The sequence below is a fragment of the Magnolia sinica genome, chromosome 13, assembly GCF_029962835.1.
Source record: "Magnolia sinica isolate HGM2019 chromosome 13, MsV1, whole genome shotgun sequence".
Taxonomy (NCBI): Eukaryota; Viridiplantae; Streptophyta; class Magnoliopsida; order Magnoliales; family Magnoliaceae; genus Magnolia; species Magnolia sinica.
This window is the reverse complement of record NC_080585.1, coordinates 48009639-48028103: the sequence shown is the minus strand read 5'-3', so window position 1 is coordinate 48028103 and position 18465 is coordinate 48009639. Positions and strand designations below refer to the sequence as shown.

The window sequence follows — 18465 nt, the reverse complement described above, 5'->3', positions numbered from 1 at the left end:
GTGCACATAATAGGTTTTCTTTGTATAGGGTCCTAAGCTGTGTTGTCTGATGAACTAATGCAACTAACTATATTCAAATTGAATGCATAACATTTAGAGTGTATGTGATGATTATTTCATCGAACACTTCCAAAGACTTCGAAATTAGTTCAATTGACAACTGGTTGAAGGGAAATTTTGAAAAAAGTTAATATTTTAATATTTTTTATATTAAATTTTAATTAAAAATAAATTTTCTTTTTTGAAAATTGACAAGGACTTAACAAATCAGTAGATCAGCCCTCATACGTGCATGATTTCATGTTTGGAGTGTAAAATTGCAAGGAATTTGGGAGAAATTGGAGAAAATGTTGAATTTTTCTCAATTTTTTCCCAAATCGGACCACCTACACTCAAAGTTTGAAATTTAAGTGTGTGTTGATTATTTCATCAAATACTCCTAAATACTTCGAAATTAGTCTTAATTGACAACTGGTTGAAGGAAAATATTGAAAAAAACATGGAGAACGTGAAAAACCAATGGATATCGAAATCAAAGCTCCAACTCCATGATTTTTGATGCAAAACATTAACAACCAATACATTTATAACAATTTGACACCGATTTAACATAATTTCAACAAAAAAAGGGATCGAAAATTGAAAATGCTCACCGAATCGAACATGTGGGATATATCAGTGCTACTTGTGCATTTCGTATCACATAGATGGGATACAAGATATATCGTGGGATATATCGGTCGATGTCATCGATATTTAAAACATTGATGGCAACCACACTCATACTATGAGCTTGTTTCTTAACTGCCCAGCATTGTGTCCCATAAAGCATGGCTGGTCTTATAGCCATCCTATAAAATTTCCCATTGAGTTGAGTGGTTCATGACAATCACATAAAACTCCAAAGGCACATCTCCATTTCTTCCACCCTACTTGAATTCTATGGATAACATTCTTCTCAATCTCTCTACTCTCATGAATTATCGACCCAAGATATCAAAACTGGTCATTTTGGGAAACTTCTTAGTAAGCAATCTTAGCAAGGCCTTTTTCCTACTCCTATTGTTACTAAATTTGCATTCCATATGCTTTGTCGTAGTCCGATTAATTTTATATCCTTTAGAAAAGCATACCTCTAGAAATCTAGCTTTGTGTTTACACCCTCCCTCATCTTGTCAATCAAAGCTATGTCATCTACAAACAACACACACCATGGGATTTCTTCTTGCAAATGCCTTGTCAACTTTTCTATAACCAAGCGAAAAGGTACATGCTCAATGCCAACCCTTGGTGCAAGCCTACAGTAATTGGGAACTCACTTCTCTCCAATAGTGGTCCTTGCATTTGTTATTGCTCCCTCATACATATACTTAATCAATGTCAATATACCCTTTTGAAACTCTTTTCCAACGTCTACTAGATTAACTCTCTAGGGACCTTAGGGTAAGCTTTCTCTAAGTCAATATAGACCTCATGGGATCCTTCCTCCTCTCCTTGTATTTCTCCATTAACTGTCTAAATAGGAAAGTAGCTCCAATGGTGGACCTCCTTGACATGAAACCAAACTCATTTTCTAATCCTTTCATCCCATGCCTTAGTCTTTACTCAATCACTATTTCCTAAAGTTTTATAGTATGGCTCATAAGTTTAATCTTAAGACAGTTAGTGCAACTCTTTGTCTCCTTTATTGTTATAAATAAATTCGTCTGTCATTTTCTTCAATCTTACAATCTTGTCGGACAACTTTGTTGACCAAAATAACATAGCATCTCCCATACAAATCTCTATTAATATACCATCTAATTCAAGGGCCTTTCCTGTTTTCATCTTTCTAAAAGCTTCTTTCACATCAGATATCAAATATCCTATTTCTACGAAGTATCTATGGATTCTAGCATCATCTAGATTTATGGCTCCTTCTATCCCTATGCTCCCAAAGTAATTGTTATTTAACAAGTTTTGAAAATATCTTCTCCACCTTTCATTTATCTCATTGTCCTTGCCTAGTACCCTCTGGTCATCATTCTTAATGCATCGAGCATGATCTAGGTCCATACTCTTCATCTTTCTCACCTAATTGTGTACCCAATATACTACTTTTTTAGGAATCTTTTTGGCATTTCTATAATGTTCATGATTTTCATTGTTTCTAGTCCCTTGCCAGGCTTTGAAACATGAACGTTTCTTGTTAATAGCTTTTTGTACATCATCGTTCCACCATCAAGTTTCCTTATATCATTGGACTTTCTCTCTATATGCTCTTAAAAACATATTTTGCCACTTTCCTATACATAACGTTTACTTCTTCCTTGACATTCCACTTTCCTTCTTCCATCAATTTATTTCTGAATAACATTGCTCTGTCCTTTTAAATTCCACTACCTAGTGTTTTGAGTTGAGAGTTGAGACCTATTAAATTTCACTCCGTTTCTTCCATCTTAATGTAAAGATCCATAAACATTAACTTATATTGTGAAGTCAAATTTTCTCTTGGTATAACTTGTGATCCTTACATTTTGATCATTTTGTTTCCCTAAATATAAAGAAATCTATCTATAGCTTATACATGATCCATTTTTGGAAATTATTAAATGTTCATCTCTCTTTCTAAAGTATGTGTTTGCTAGAGCTAGATTATATGCCATATCGAAATCAAGGATAACATCACTCATCTCATTTCTTCTTGCAAAACCATATCTCCCATGTACACTCTCATACCCTCTACTTTCTGTTCCTACATGATCATCTAAGTCTCCAGCTAATATCCTCTCCTCATTCATAATTCCTCGCACTAGTCCATCCATAACCTACAAGAATTGTCTCTTGATTTTATTCTCTAACCCTACCTATAGCTGCAGGGCATGTGCGCTAGTAAGATTGATTATCTCATCTCCTAACATAAGTTTTATTAACAAAATCCTATCACTTACTCTCTTAACATCTACATCTTTATCCTTTACATCTTTATCTTCTACTATCCCTACCCCATTTCCATTATTGTCCTTTCCCATATACCAAAGTTTATATCCATCGATTTTTCTAATTTTGGCCCCTTTCTACTTGGTCTCCTAAACGCAAGCTATGTTTAGTCTCCTTCATTTTTATTGTATCTATTAACTCCATACGCTTATCCATCAATGCTCCTATATTCCATGTAGCAAGACGAATCCTATTCTCCCGGACTAGCTTCTTTACCTTCACTTCTCCAAAATGGCACGAGGATCCCTTGCCTACTTCTTGCAACAATGTGGCATTGCTGTGGGCACATCACTTTAGGGAGACGCCCTAGCCAACCCTTTCCCATTTCACATGCACCCGGATTCCGATATAGCGTCTCTTATAGGGAATGCCCTAACATGAGTGTGGAATGTCATATTGTTCATATTCATGTTGAGTGTTATGGCAAAAGTTTGACACCGGCTGCTAACTTGACACAACCGTACTCCTTTATCTAGGTTGGGGACCGGCAATGAGAACATAAACTCCCATAGGCGTAATGTAATAGACTATTACATAGGTTGAGTACAATCAAGTGCTATTGATTACAATCGATGAGTTATTTCATCATTTTGAATATTTTATTAAAATAGATGGTTAGAATTATACTTGGTGAAATGTTAGGATTAGTCTTACTAAATGTCTAGGATTAGATTTGGGATTCTTTAACTTTGGGAAGAGTACATATTCATGTAATTAGATTCTCTTGTTTTGGAGAATGACTCCTATTGTGTATGATACTCTATACAAGCAAGGTTTGATGTTATGCCCATACAATGTGTGATGCTTTGTATGTGGTTGGTGAGTAGATTGGTCTTTATATATATATATATATATATATATATATATATATATATATATATATATATATATATATATATATATATACACGGAAACGCTCACCTGCGAACCAGTTCGTACGTACCATGTACGAACTTTTTTGAGAACCCATCATACGTGATGTGGATTCAAAATCTGAACCGTTCATGTGAAGCAGCACCTCCTGAAACCTCCCAGGCCCAAGTTTTACTTTGATCTAAAACTTTGATGGGCAATGAAAAATGAAAACAGTTTCCTCCCTTGATTTGCATTTCTCTTTTCTATGGCCCACCAGAATATTAGATCGGGGTGAAAATTTCTCATTTGAGGTTTTATGGGATTCCGCATCACATGGACCGTTCAGATTAGACACCCATGGCACGTGTGCAAAGGTGCGCACGTGCGTAGGTGCACAGGGGAGCATGACTCTCTCTCTCTCTCTCTCTCTCTCTCTCTCTATATATATATATATATATATTACAATACCGTTCTTTTTCTTTATTGTGGTTCAATGGTTCATCATCTTGTATCATGTTAGGTGGGTCAGTTGAGGGGATAAATGCCCTTGGATACTTGCCCATTCAATATGCCTTGGTGCTTCATGGTTTAATTCTATGATTTGCATAGAGAAGTATATAAAGGTGGAAAGGATGGGTCAAAGAATGCCTTTAGTTCGCAGATGACACCATCCTCTTTTATGATGTGGAAGTGGACATGGGGGATAATTTGAGGAAGATTATCAAGTGTTTTGAAGTAGTTTCGGGATTGAAGATTAACATCTTGAAAAAGTGACATTTTGGGGATTTACATGCCTAAAGATGAGGTGGGGAGAATGGTGGAGGTGTTCAGGTTTAGGGTTGGGCCCTTCCCTTTGACCTACCTCGGGTATTGTTATGTATTAGAAAATCGGCGAAACACCTATGGGATAAGGTAGTGGAAAGGGTTAAAAAGAAGTTGCCTGGGTGGAAAAGCCTGATAATCCTTGGGAAGCCGGCGAATGCTTATTAAAATTGGCTTGGCAAATATGTTGTTGTATTTCAAAGGAGGTTTGGAATGCTGCTCAGGATTTGGGTAGAGATAAAGCTCTAGGTCCTAATGGTTTTCCATTAGTCTTTTATGAAATCTTTTGGAAGGAGGTGAAAGGAGACATGTTGGTGTTTATTTCAGAATTTTTTTTTCAATGGGAAGCTTGCTTCAGAGTTGAGTGCCTCTTTCATTGCGTTAATTCCAAAAAAGGAATGAGCAGTTTGCATTCAAGACTTTCGGCCAATCAGCTTGATAAGGAGTTCATATAAAATCTTAGCTTAGGTTTTAGCTTCGAGGTTTGGGGCTGTTGTGGTGTGTAAGTTGGATTTAGAAAAAGCTTATGATCGCATGGAATGACTATATGTTGACTCGGATTGGGTGTGGCATTAATGGAGGTGGGTTCATGAATGCATAAGCTCAGCTAAGTTTTTGGTCCTAGTGAATGGCTCGCCTATAGGATTTTTTAAATCCTCAAGAGGTCTTAAGCAAGGGGATCCTCCTTCCCCTTTACTTTTTGTGGTGGCAGCGGAAGCTTTTAGTCGTATGTTATCCAAAGGGGTTTCTTAAGGCATTTTTAGCAACTTTAAGGTGGATGGAGGGAGCTTCCAAGTCTCTCACCTCCAGTTCGCAGATGATACAATTCTATTTTGTGAGGCTAAAGCGAATAAGGTAGATAATCTTCAAAAAGCCATATTTTGTTTTGAAGCGGTCTCAGGTTTGTATATGAATTCAAGAAAGTTTGAATTGTTGGGTATAGGCATGCCCAAGGAGGAAGTTGTGGTACTTGCAAGTGTGTTTGGGTGTAGGTCAAGAGCATTCCTTCGACATCTGTGGGCCGTCCTCTTTGTATCGGGAAGGTAGCGAAGCATTTGTGGGATCCAGTGATTGAAAGATTCGAGTGGAAGCTTTCAGTTTGGAAGAGAAAATTTCTATCCTTGGGGGGCAGAATTACATTGATTAAGGTGGCTCTTTCTAATCTTCCTTGATATTTCATGTTTATCTTCTGGTGCCCTAAGAGTGTGCTTAACAAATTGAAAAAGCTTAGAAGAGATTTCCTTTAGCAAGGGGGAGTGGAGAAAAGAAAATTTCATCTCATGAAGTGGGAGGATGTTTGTAGACCAAAAGAAGTTTGTGATCTTGGGTAATTATCCTTGGATTCTATGAATATGGCTCTCTTGGGAAAGTGGATTTGGAGATTCACTTTTGAGAAGGGAAGTTTCTGGAAGGAGGTGATTGCGAGAAAATATGGGGTGGATAAGGAGGGTTGGCGGCCTAAGAACTCTTCCTTGTATAGGGCGTCAGCAGTGTGGAAAGCTATTATGAAGATGAAAGGTGCCATTATTGGGGGAGTTTGCTTTGGGGTAGGGAACAGTGTGAGCGTTTGGTTTTGGAAGTATTTGTGGTTGGGGGAGCATAAGCTGCAAGATTAATTCCTCAGTTTGGCTTGTGTAGTGGTGGATTTTGGACATCACAGTCGATAGATGTTTTGTGACTCTTGGGTCTCAAGGGGTTTGATTGTGTCCATTTCGTAGAAATCTTTTGGATGATGAAATTGAAGATTTGATTTTATTGCTAAATCTTTCCCATTTTTGCACAGCAGGGTTATGAAAATCCACGAGAAGCAATTGGGCGTATTGTATGCGCCAATTTCCATTTAGCTAATAAGCCCGTCGATATTGAGGTTCCACAAGCTATGCTTCCTGATACTGTATTTGAAGCAATTGTTAGAATCCCTTATGATATGCAACTAAAACAAGTTCTTGCTAATGGGAAAAGGGGGGCTTTGAATGTGGGGGCTGTTCTTATTTTACCCGAGGGATTCAAATTAGCTCCCCCCGATCGTATTTCTCCCAAGATGAAAGAAAAGATAGGCAATCGGTCTTTTCAGAGTTATCGCCCCACTAAAAGAAATATTCTTGTGGTAGGTCTTGTTCCTGGTTAGAAATATAGTGAAATTGTCTTTCCCATTCTTTCCTTGGACCCTGCTACTAAGAAAGACGTTCACTTCTTAAAGTATCCCATATATGTAGGTGAGAACAGGGGAAGAGGTCAGATTTACCCCGATGGGAACAAGAGTAACAATACAGTCTATAATGCTACAGCAGCTAGGGCTATTCACGAGTCAAGCTAGCTCGAAAAGCTTGCTCGACTCGGCTCGAGTCAGCTTGGATTGACTCAGCTTGAATGGCCGATTCGAGCCGAGCCAAGCTAATTATTTGAAGCTCGAGTTGAGTTCAAGCTAAGTTCGACCAAGGGGCATTTCAACTCGACTCAACTCAAAGCTCGAACTCGAGCTCAACTCGACTCGATTAATAAATATATTAAATATATATATTTATATATAATAATATAAGTTTTAAGTTTAAACTTAAAAATTTTAAAATAAAAAACAAACCCTAGAGTCTCTACCCAACCGCATGTACCCCCTTCCCTTTCCCTTTCTTCTCTTTCTCTGCCCACTGCCAACCGCACGCCCGCCCCGACCACCACCACCAGTTTTCATTTCAGCTCCACAATAGTATGATTTCAATCTCTTGAGATCTACTTCTTAGTCGAGAAACCCAAGAAATTCGAGATGGGTTCTTCTCAGATTTGTTAGAGCTTCAAGGAAATCCAATGATCTGATTGGCTAGAGCTCTTTACTTGGATTTTTGATCTGTGTTCTGCTCTGTTTCTTTTCTAGTACTTGGATTTCTGCTGGTGGAAGAAGATCAAGAACAGATCAATTCTTACAGGTTTCCTCATCCGATTCGAAGCTTTGTTTGTTTTTTTCATCGGGTTTTGCTTTGATTCTCTTAAGATTTTTGAATTTTTCATCAATGGAGGAGGATCAAGAACAGAATCCATTACTCTCTCACCCAATAAGCTCGAGCTCAACTCGAGGTAAACTCGACTTGACTCGAACCACTAGCTCGACTCGACAGCTTTGGCAAACAAGCCAAGCTTCAATGTTGAGCTCGAGGCCAAGCTCGAGCTCGAGCTCGAACTCGAGTACATCATGGACAAGCCAAGCCAAGCTTGGCCCACCTCGACTCGACTCAGCTCGATGCCCACCTCTAACAGCAGCAGGTATAGAAGTAGAATAGTATGTAAAGAAAAAGGGGGGTATGAAATAACCATAGCTGACGCATCGGATGGACACCAAGTGGTTGATATTATACCTTCAGGACCAGAACTTCTTGTTTTAGAGGGTGAATTTTAGCAGGGGTTACTCTTTCAGAAGAACCAGATTTGGAGCAGTGGAAAGGAAGCAATTCGGGATTCTTTTCGGTAAAATCATTTGTCCTTTTCCCTTTCCAGTGCTTTGGCTAGGGATGGAAGATTGCCTTCTTCAATTTTGTGGTCCTATGGGGTTCCCTAAAATGTGGTGGCTTTTGTTGGTTAGTCAGTTGGGAGAGGGTCCTAATGATTGACAATTTGTGGAAGCAGGTTTATTTCTAGTCAATGTTTACCCCCTCTGTTTGTGCAGCAAGGAATCAGTTCTTCCTTTTTTGCAATGTCCATTCTCTAGAGAAGCGTGGGATAGTTGCTTTGGTGTAGCTTGGGTTTTGCCTAATTCCATTGAAAAATTCCTTAGTGGCATGGTGGAGGCATTGGAGCCTCAGGTTGAGCGTTGTGGAGGCTCTGTCCTTGGGCTTGGAATTTTTAGGGTTGGGTTATAGGCTGAGGATTGGAGACTAGGGTTTGGACAGATTGGGGCTGGGTATGGGCTGAACGTAGGCAACTTTTGGCCAGGTTTGGAAGCTGTATGACTGTATGAGGGCTGGTTTATGGGACGAAGGTCAATAGATTGTTGGAAAAATATTGGAATTGTTTGAGGGTGGGAAATGTGGTCATGATTATTGATCTACGGGTTGGTTAAAGGGGCTAAAACAATGCTAGAAATTGGGTTTGGAGTGGGAATATCTGGTTTTGGAGGGTGTACAACTGAGATTTGGGGTTGTTAAGGAGCTCATTTGGTTTTCAGCAAGTAGATATAGAGTTTTGGGCTTGAGCAGGTTGGGATGAAGGGGGCCAATTGGGACATTGATGTTTGCTTTTGGATTTGTATGGTTGGGATTTGAAGGTCTAAAGGGACATCATAGGTTGTTAGGGTGTAGATCTAAACAACTTCAGTAGTCAATGGGTCGACTCCTTGTGTACCCATACCGAATCACACCTAAGGAGTTTGGGTTCGGATCCCAGGTAGCACATTTAAGGAACCAGATCAGAATACTACTGGATCCGAGTACCTGTTGGGTACTCATGAGGTCTAGCATCCTAGCTTTGAGTAGGGCTGTTAGTTGGGTTTGTTTTGGGTTTCTGTCTTGAATCTCGTACGTGTTTCTGACGATTTTCACATGTGAGCCGCAAATACCTGACCCGAGTGTCACTGAGAATCCGTGTTTTTACATTCTGATATCAGAACTTGATCTTTGTGTAGATCTGGTTAAGTCATTTCTCCATAGTACCTGTGGAAGGTTGACATATATGGATGGAAATTAATTAAAGATACACAGATTCAAGTGATCGTAGCCATTCAATTAAGTGGCCTTTAAAGCAATAGCCAAAAAGAAAAAAAAGAAAAAAAGAAGAAGGCTAGTGGACAACACCAAGTTCCAAAAAGTAACCCAAAGAAGGGGTGTGGTTGTGTGATGATTGTGATTTTTGAAACATGAGCCATCCATGATTTGATGCATTATTTGGACCCTCCTGATTGACACATTACCCTACCATGTGTGCTGTAGGGAGATTGCTCTTCCATCTCTATCATTTCACCTGCTCAAGTGCGATCTTAGGCAAATGTTTAAAACCTTGTACTATCAACATAAGGTGTGCAAATCGTGGACACCACTATATATGGTTCCTTGTACAAAAGAGAGGTATTAAACAAAACAGTTATGTCACGGCCTTAATGGCCATTAGGTAACGGTAACCGTAATGGTGGTGCCCATTATGCAATATGGGACCATAATGCCTGATTTGAAAAAAAAGAAAGGCCCATCACGGGGCTCTAATGGCTGTAACAATCTTAACAGGGCCATAGCTGATACATTTTTCTTTAAAAAACTTTCGACTGTTACAAGGCCATTACAGCTATAATGTTGGTTGCGGCCACCATTACTGTCATTGAATAATACCTTGATATTTACTGGCTGGTTGATTGACATCTGATGGATGTTTCAGAAAAAAAATATTGAACAATCTTAATTTTAAAAACAAAGGGCCAGTGCCAAGAATTTATAATAAATCAAATCTTGGAGTGCCTCATCTAATGCCGATTTCACATTCGGGCATATGCAGCATGCATACACATTTTATTTATTTTTTTTTTTCCAAAAAGATTCTCAAAATTTCATTGATATGGGGAACTGAGCTTACAAAAGCTGAGCGGAGGGCTCAGGCCATAAAAAGGGCCTAAGACCCCCTGTTGTACAAGGCATTCACATTCGGGAGGCCCACCCCAAGGGATCCTCCTATCATATAAGGGAAAAAAAAATTAGGATAAAGCTAAGAGAATCAGACCGCCCCTAATCCTATCCTATCTGCGACTAGCGCTCCTTTGGCAGAGAGAGGGAGGTCGAATGCCGAATTGAAGATCCTGGTCTGCTAGTTAGAGCTACCCCCATCAAGCTAGGCAGTCCGCAACGGAGTTAGCTTCTCTGGGGATATGCTTGATTGAAATAGACAGAGAGGCTCTAAGGGCTTGAAAATGGTTTTTCCAATAGTACGCGTTCCAAGGAGGTTCCTTGCTATGGAGAAAAGGCCAACCATGAGCAAGCAGTCGCTTTCCACCTTGACGTAGGAAAGGCTCATATCCTTGCAAAAATTGAGGCCATCAATAACCGCTTTTGCCTCCGCCTGAAAACTCAATCCCATGCCATAGCCTTTTGAGAAGGCAAACTTGAAGGCGTTATCGTCTCTACACACACCCCCACTCCTGGAAGGACCTGGGTTACCCCTTGACGAGTCATCCACATTAAGTTTCATCCAGCCCCTGGGTGGTTTGATCCATTTTACCAAGGACAATGAGGGAGGGGAACTTCTCCCTGGGATGAGCCGAAGGTCAGCCACCGCTTCCCCATCTTCCTGGGATTTACACGCTGAAAGAGGATACGCATTAGACAGGTGGAACAACCAGGACCTGACTCGGTAGATGGCGTGGGCGACCCTGGAGTGGGAGTCTTCAAATCGACGCTTGTTTCTAGCCTTCCAGATTTCCCAAAGAATAAGGCCCGGGGTAAGCCCTCTAAGGATTCCCAAAGTGGTGGAATACTTAGCAATCGCCCACCACTGAGATGCTCTACCCCCTATTGATTGGTTCGAAAGGAAAGAGACACCAAGGATGGCCGAGAAATTGGCCCAAATGGAGTGCACAATCTCCCCCTCGGCAAGAGGTGGTCGAGGGATTCTTCCTTCCTGCTAATAGATGTACAACATACGCAGGAGGAGGCCATCTGGATGCCTTTCTTCTTGACATTGATGTCGACTGGGACGGCACTATTGAGGATCTTCCATGTAAAAACAACAATTTTGGGAGGGAGGTGTGCGTGCCATGCCCATTTGACCCAGTTGCGCACCTGGCCAGTGGACCTGATGAGGCGCCACGCCGATCTTGTGGAGAAAATCCCCGTCTTTTCCTTGGCCCAAATGACGCTATCCTCCCCATGATTCAGCGCCAGACCTTCAGCTTGCATGAGATGCCGAACGATTTCAGGGAGCATATCAGGGAAACGGGCAGCATGAAGGATTCCTTCGGGGCCCATAACGTCTTTGATCCTCAGATCGTGGGGGAGGGGAGGGACGTTTACTAGAAGCCATCCTTTTAGGGGGCCCAGCCCCGTCCAGTTGTCACACCAAAAGCTACTGTTCCCATCCCCCAGCAACATGCGAGAGTTGTCTTGGACGAGGTCTTGGAGTTTCCTGACTTGCTTCCAAGATGGGGAGTCCGACTAACACGGGTTGGAGCTTTCCCGCGTCCGATTACATACGCATGCCTACAAGCTCACACACATGCATGTGCCTGCACACATACAAGCTCACATATACATGCGTGCGCATGCATGAACACACACAGCTAAGGTGTGAAACAGCCTGATTTTTAAGGGCAAATGATCTACAATGTGTCACACGAGATAGAAAGCTCGGATGTCAGACATGTGTTTCATATGGGTATATATGCTTGTGTATGTGGCTGGGTGTCACTCACATGTGGGCTTGGCAAAATCCTTTCCCTAGTCTCTCATAATGTTACATGGTTTGTGGCATTAAATTCTTTAATTTCCAAACAATCTTTGTCATTTTAGCATGCACACGCCGTCCATACTTGGGCGCTTGTGTGGGTGCACCTAACAGATAGGAGGGCTGGTCCCGAACCCAACATGTGTTTCTGTGCCAACTGGACCGACCTGGTTTTCAAATGGGAATGTGTGTGTGTACCAACCAGTCTGGTCCCCTTTTTCAAATGGGTACGAGGACTGGAGTGGCTGGACCCAAACTCAATGCTATTGTTAAACGGATCTAAAAATTTGGCCTAAACCCTTTTAAATTGCATCAGATCCCTTGGGTATCCACAGGTCCGGGTACCCATTGACAGCTTTACACATGGATGTAAACAGCTAGGGTTTAGGTTAAACCTAAGAGATTTCAAGTTAGGAATAAGGCTAGGGAATATATATCTCAGTAGCTGGATTTGAACAGCTACTATTGTGAAATTGTGTGACAGCTTGGGTTTATGTACTGTATCGCTATGATTTAGAAGTGACATGGAGGGTTTAGGTGATTGTTCTAGGACAGATCTAGCATTAGTATGGTAGAGATTTGGTTGTGCTATGGTAATTGGCAACTAGGGTTTTGTGGTTGAATAAGGGTGGTGGCTAAGGCTTTCAAGGCAAAGGAGTGGCAGCTAGGATTGTGTTGACTGGGCGTTTTGACTGTAGGGGATATCCCTAGAGATTGGCCTTGGGATAGTAATGCCTCTGGTCCCGTGGGAGTGGGTAGCCACATGGACATGGACGCTAAAGCTCTTTGTGAAGGACTCTGTTGTTTGGTTGACTCTTTCTTTGGTGCCTTGACAGTGAAGGGGTCTCAGAGAATACTGTTCATTGGGCTAGGAACAATGGCGCATAACATGTGGAGACTTCATTTTTGTCAGATTAGTCCCTTGCATAGAGGCTAAACATTGCATTTTCTTCAATTTTGAGTGAAGCTCACATTATGGTTAGTTGTTAAAGCAGGATAGATGATCCATTCTTGTCATGGAGAATCCATTCCTGATGTAATTTCTCTTATTTTAGAGTTCCATTATCCATAAAGCCAAAAAAAAAAAAAAAAAGGAAAAAAATAAAATAAAATTGTCCCTAGGATTGAAATTTATTTTTTATTTTTTTCCATTCCTTGGATAGAAATTCTTTTTGCTTTGCCTTAGCTGATGACTGCCTATGCTTTTTTGTTAACTTATCACATATTGCACAGGAACCACCATTGTGAGTCACCATTAACTAATACCCTTTGTTTGAACCTGCAAAACCACAACTTATCTGCATTTCAAGTGTCATTGTACAGTATGATTTTTTCCCCCTTTGAGGAATAACAGCTGTTTTATTAAAAATAAAAGGACTACTGGATGATAAGAAATATCATCAGATCATTGCAAAAAACATCGCTTCCACATGCAACCCTAAAAATACTCCCAGAAGAAACTCTCAGAGTATGATTTTATTTGCAATAATTAAGATTTTTTAACTTCTGCATGTTGCATTGTTAATACTGCCTGTTCACTTGAATCACCAGCATGTCTTCCAGATAGATGGTGAGACAAGTCTCTTTTGACCACATACATGAGTTGTCTTAACTCTTCTAGGGAATAGCTTCTCTAATGTGTAGCTTGGTAAGCAAGCTACCTTTAGCATTGGCCAAATCCCCATCTAGGTTGGAATGGTGGGAAAGGAGGCGCTCCATACTTCAATGGAATGGATACACAAAAAAGAAAAAAAAAAACAAAAAACAAAACAAAGAAGAGGAAAGAAAAAAAAAGAGAAGGAAACCTTAGGAAATAAAAAATAAAGAAATAAAAAGAAATGAAACTTTTCCTTAACTTATGCAAGCACAACCTTTTTTTTTTTTTTTAAAAAAATAATAAAAACCTACGTTTTTCCTCACAGGATATCGGATTTACTGTGGAGTATATCAGCTCTTCTGGAGAAACTCGTGTAAGTTTTGTTATGCAGTATTGTACATAAGTTTCGATTTTCAGAGCAAGATCATCTGATTCATTTTTTTTCCTCTTCAATCCTTTTCCTTGGGAAAATGCACCTTTGATGCATTACTAGCATTTCAGCCAATGGTGCATTTTGATTTTGTTTGCGATTGACTCTTCGAGATTCCATTTATAATAAAGAAAATGATGTCTTTTTATTTATTTAAGTAATGGTAATGGGTGTTTATCCTGCAGCTAATCTTACCCTACCGGCGTTATGAGTCTGACCAAGTAAGCTAATGCATTATGTGCTGGTTAATATACATGGTGCTTTTTTGTTTTGTTTTGTTTTTGTTTTGTTTTGGTTTTTTTTTTTTTTTTTTTTTTCGTTTTTTAATGTTAGTTCTAAATCCCTCCTGGTTTCATGAATTCCTTACAGGGGAACTTTTCCACGTGTTTAGCAGGACGCTACAAGCTCATCTGGGACAATTCCTATTCAACCTTCTTCAAGAAGGTACAAGGATGCCAGGACTTCAGTAATTGGTTGTCCTACTTTCTGTCATTAACTGCAGGACCTGCCTTTTCTTTTTCTTTCTTCATCAGACCATCCATTGTTCAAGGCAGATCCAGCTTGGATGCCTTACTGAGCCTCTGACTGTTACCCGAACATGAAATAAACATATTCCCCACTTAAGAAGCTAAGGCCTGTCTGGAAAGGCTATTTTGCTGTCCTAACTGCTGTTTATCAAATGCCTTGGGATAGTGATGATGGACAGGTACATGTGGCACTTATAGATGTGTATGCTAGCAACATGTGAACATGTGGGGCACTTGAAGATTGATAGTGGCACTAGTGATGTGCTTCAAGGTGGATGATCACACATGTGGCGTGTGTGCACACAATAACAATGGCCAATTGGCACATGGAATGATTAATGATTGATGGTGGCAGATGGGCCCTTGGAGATGGATGGTGTCACATGTGGCACATGGCAGCACAGTTGGTCGAAGTATTGTGGTGTACTTAATTGGGAATGTAGCGAGATAAGTGTGTTTCTGCTACTTTGTAGAGATTGCATTATCTGGATGAGAGGCAACATTTTGTACAGCTCTATTTCCAAGTTTATTGGAATTGGACACTCCTTTGTAGATATTGCATTATGTGGATGAGAGGCGACATTTTGGACAGCCCTATTTCCAAGTTTACTGGAATTGGTGACCAAAGATGGTTAACAAACCATGGATAGTGTTGCAATCCAGAAAAGGCTATTCGAACATAACCTTCTGGGTAACCAAACACGCCCTAAGATGGTTCTATTGTGCTATAACCTTGTTTTAGACAAGTACTCAAAACAGTTGGGTCTTCCATGGTAAATAGCACAATAGTGGTATATGAACGTCTGCACAAGGAATTGTAGACTTATCATCATCCTTGGCAAATGTAGGGTTTGCTGAGGCTCCCAATTTCATACATTTTGGGCACATTGTTTGATGATCAAGATTGTTGATCTGACTTGTGACCCTGGATGGGGGGCTTCCTTGAGGCCTCTTTTATATTGTAACGTCTCATCCTTTGAACTTTGGCCTTTTCTTCCATTATGTGGAGACCTTTTCTACCTTTCTTAACCATCTATTTGTAGATGGCTGATCGAAGTATCAGGATCTTTCAACAGGGGAATACTTTTGTTGCATCTACCACCACTGGTGGGGCCTGCCATCATATCAACCACCACTGGTGAGGCTCATCATCATATCAACATCTGGATGACAAGAGTATACCCCACATTCATGGAATTGGGATCCTCAAAACTGTAGATGTGCTGCAGCTAGGGCTCTATAATAACTCAGCTTTGCCTTGAAGTGATCCAGCAAATGTGAGAGCTGCGGAAGATGGAAATCAAGAAAAGAATAATTATTCTGACCAATTATCGGTGTTTTTCTTAGACCCATTTTTTTTTTTTTGTTTTTTTGCAGGGTCTGCGCTACAAAGTGGATGTTGTACCCCCAGTCGTGGAAACCTCACTACCGGTGGCATAAGGCAGAACTCCCCTTTGGCAACCGAATGCACAGATCCGTCGAGCTGTTTTTTTCTCGATGCCTGCTTTGTACTATTGGTTCAACTCTTGGGTTTGACTTGTTACTGATTTATGCAGCTCATTCCTGGGAGTTAGTACTGTTATTTATAAATATACTCACGGGAGAACATGTAATGTGCATTCATAAATATGCAAGAATCAATGGAATCATTCATGGGGGATGTTCCATTTTCATCCCCATCTCTTATCTTAAGAGGAGTGATCACTTGAAGCCTGTTGTAGTAAACAACCCATCCTTTTCTGTTGTCATGGTAAACAGTGAAGATTATCGTCTTTTCCTTCATTCGTAAATAGGGGTGGCCACAGGTGGTTTGTGAGTGATTTGATTGGCCATTTGTGCTGCTCAACATCTGCCAGTAACCTGTGATCAACATCAGCTAGCTACAAAGCAAATGTAAATCATCCCAAGCCAAATAGCACTTCCTGTTGTTACGTGATATCCCATTCTCCAGACAATCCTTCCACTGAGATTGTGTTCGATTTGCATCCAAAACCCTTACAGCACCATCAAGAAGATCATTATCAAACATATGCCCAATGGATCTTGCGAATTTTGGAAATTAATTGCAGAGTAGAGTTTCATCTGTTCTAGGTATTGCTAGTTTTGGAAGCATGTTTAGTGCTTTTTTTTCCCCAGAGATCCTCTGGAAGATGGCAACTGCTTATGAGGGTGAAGACTGAAGAAAAATAATAAAGCAAAGTCAGACTTTTCAATGGAGCTGCAGATTGTGTTATTTGATCCAAAAATCAAGCCGAACACCTAATCATTTACTCAAAATCTCATGACAGATGAGTTGTTTAGAAATATTAGGGAGAATGGCAATCCTCAGTTCTTAGACTAAAGAAGTTGGTGAAGATTCGCAATGCAGTTTTGTTGTGGTGATAACAGTGTTCAAAGTATCGGTATCGCTACAAGCTTTGTTGGTTGGAGATACGGAAACAGTATCAATATCACCAATAGTATCTTTGATAATCAGAAATGCAGGGAAATATGGAAAAAAAATGGTGGAATTTTTAGTGAAACTTTAGAAGATGTTAAAATGTACATATTTGCATATTTAGAAATTAAAAAAAATAATAAAAAAACGGCAAAAAGAATGTATACCTAACAGGTTTTCATTTAATAGGGGCCTTAAAAGCATGTATTGTTGTAAGAAATTAGTCCAACCATCTCATTCGGCCTATTTAACCATCCAACCTTCCAGCCAAATATCTATCGATATTGCAAAATATTAATAACACAATATTTCACTAAGAAATCATCAACAATTGAATAGGAAAAGAAAGATTGTGGTCTTAATACCGCGCATCTTGCGATATCGATAATAGCAAGATATTATTAGTAATATCAATGACATATTGAACACTACATACAACAATGTGCCCATGAAAAAAAAAAATGAAAATTTTTTTTTCTAATAAACAAAATTTTGATGATATCAATACATTGACAATATTACAATAATATTGTCGATACACTTATGATGCAAGCATTACCTATAATTTATATAGTCGAAAATATTGGTGATACATTGGCAATGCAAGCAACATCTAGAATTTACGTAGTTGAAAATACTGGTGATTACATCAGCGATATTGATACATGGCGATACTTAGCGATACATTGTTAATACCTATAATTTCTGATACTACCAGCGTTATAGTTATCAGTATCACTGAGCTAGAAATAAAGATAATATCGGAGATATTTCGATAATATCAGAGATAATTCGAACACTTGGTGATATAACCTAAAGTTGATCTGCCTCTAGTTGCTAGAATTTGTGCTCATTGCAATTTGAATAATAGTATTTCTAATGATGCAAAAAATGGAAATTTTGCTTCCTTGGAGTGTATTCAGTGAGCATTTTAGCTGTTTAGGAGAAGGATTTTTTTAGTATAATTAGCTAATTTTTTTAAAGGTTGTGGTGGTAATGGAATTTAAGAAGATGCTAAAATACACATATTTGCATATTTAGGAATCAAATAAATTGCAAAAAAGACATGCATAATAAGATTCTCTCTAATGGAGTCTAAAAGCATGTAACACGAACTTAAGAAAACATTAGGGCCTGTTTGATTTTCCATGATACATGTAAATCATGGTAAATAAGTAATTATTACTTTTTCACCTTGTTTGAAAACATGAGAGTAATTCCACCTCGAAAATTGAAACAAGTGTTGACTTAAACATGTGGACCCCACCGTAATGTATATGAGATATCCGCACCGTCCATCTATTTTATTGGAACATTTTGGAACATGAACCGAAAAATGAGGCAGATCCAACACTCAAATGGCCCACACGAAAAGAAACAGTGGCCTTAATTTGTCCACCATTGAAAGTTA

The 18465-nt window shown here is 39.6% G+C and overlaps 1 protein-coding gene across 6 annotated transcripts in view; it reads left to right on the top strand.

The window, feature by feature from the left end:
* Positions 1-16421, top strand: part of LOC131223736 (uncharacterized) — a 79435-nt gene extending 63014 nt beyond the window's left edge. For 4 of the 6 annotated variants that reach the window (XM_058219229.1, XM_058219228.1, XM_058219231.1 and 1 more), the window contains 4 exons: positions 13986-14033; positions 14276-14311; positions 14485-14534; positions 15995-16421. In XM_058219229.1, the coding sequence (XP_058075212.1) occupies positions 13986-14033; positions 14276-14311; positions 14485-14534; positions 15995-16406 (546 nt within the window). In that variant the 3' untranslated portion in view covers positions 16407-16421. Of the gene's footprint in view, positions 1-13985; positions 14060-14275; positions 14312-14459; positions 14535-15994 lie in introns of those variants that run through there. The other 2 variants (XM_058219230.1, XM_058219233.1) reach the window with 2 other exon arrangements.
* Positions 16422-18465: the final 2044 nt, after the last annotated feature.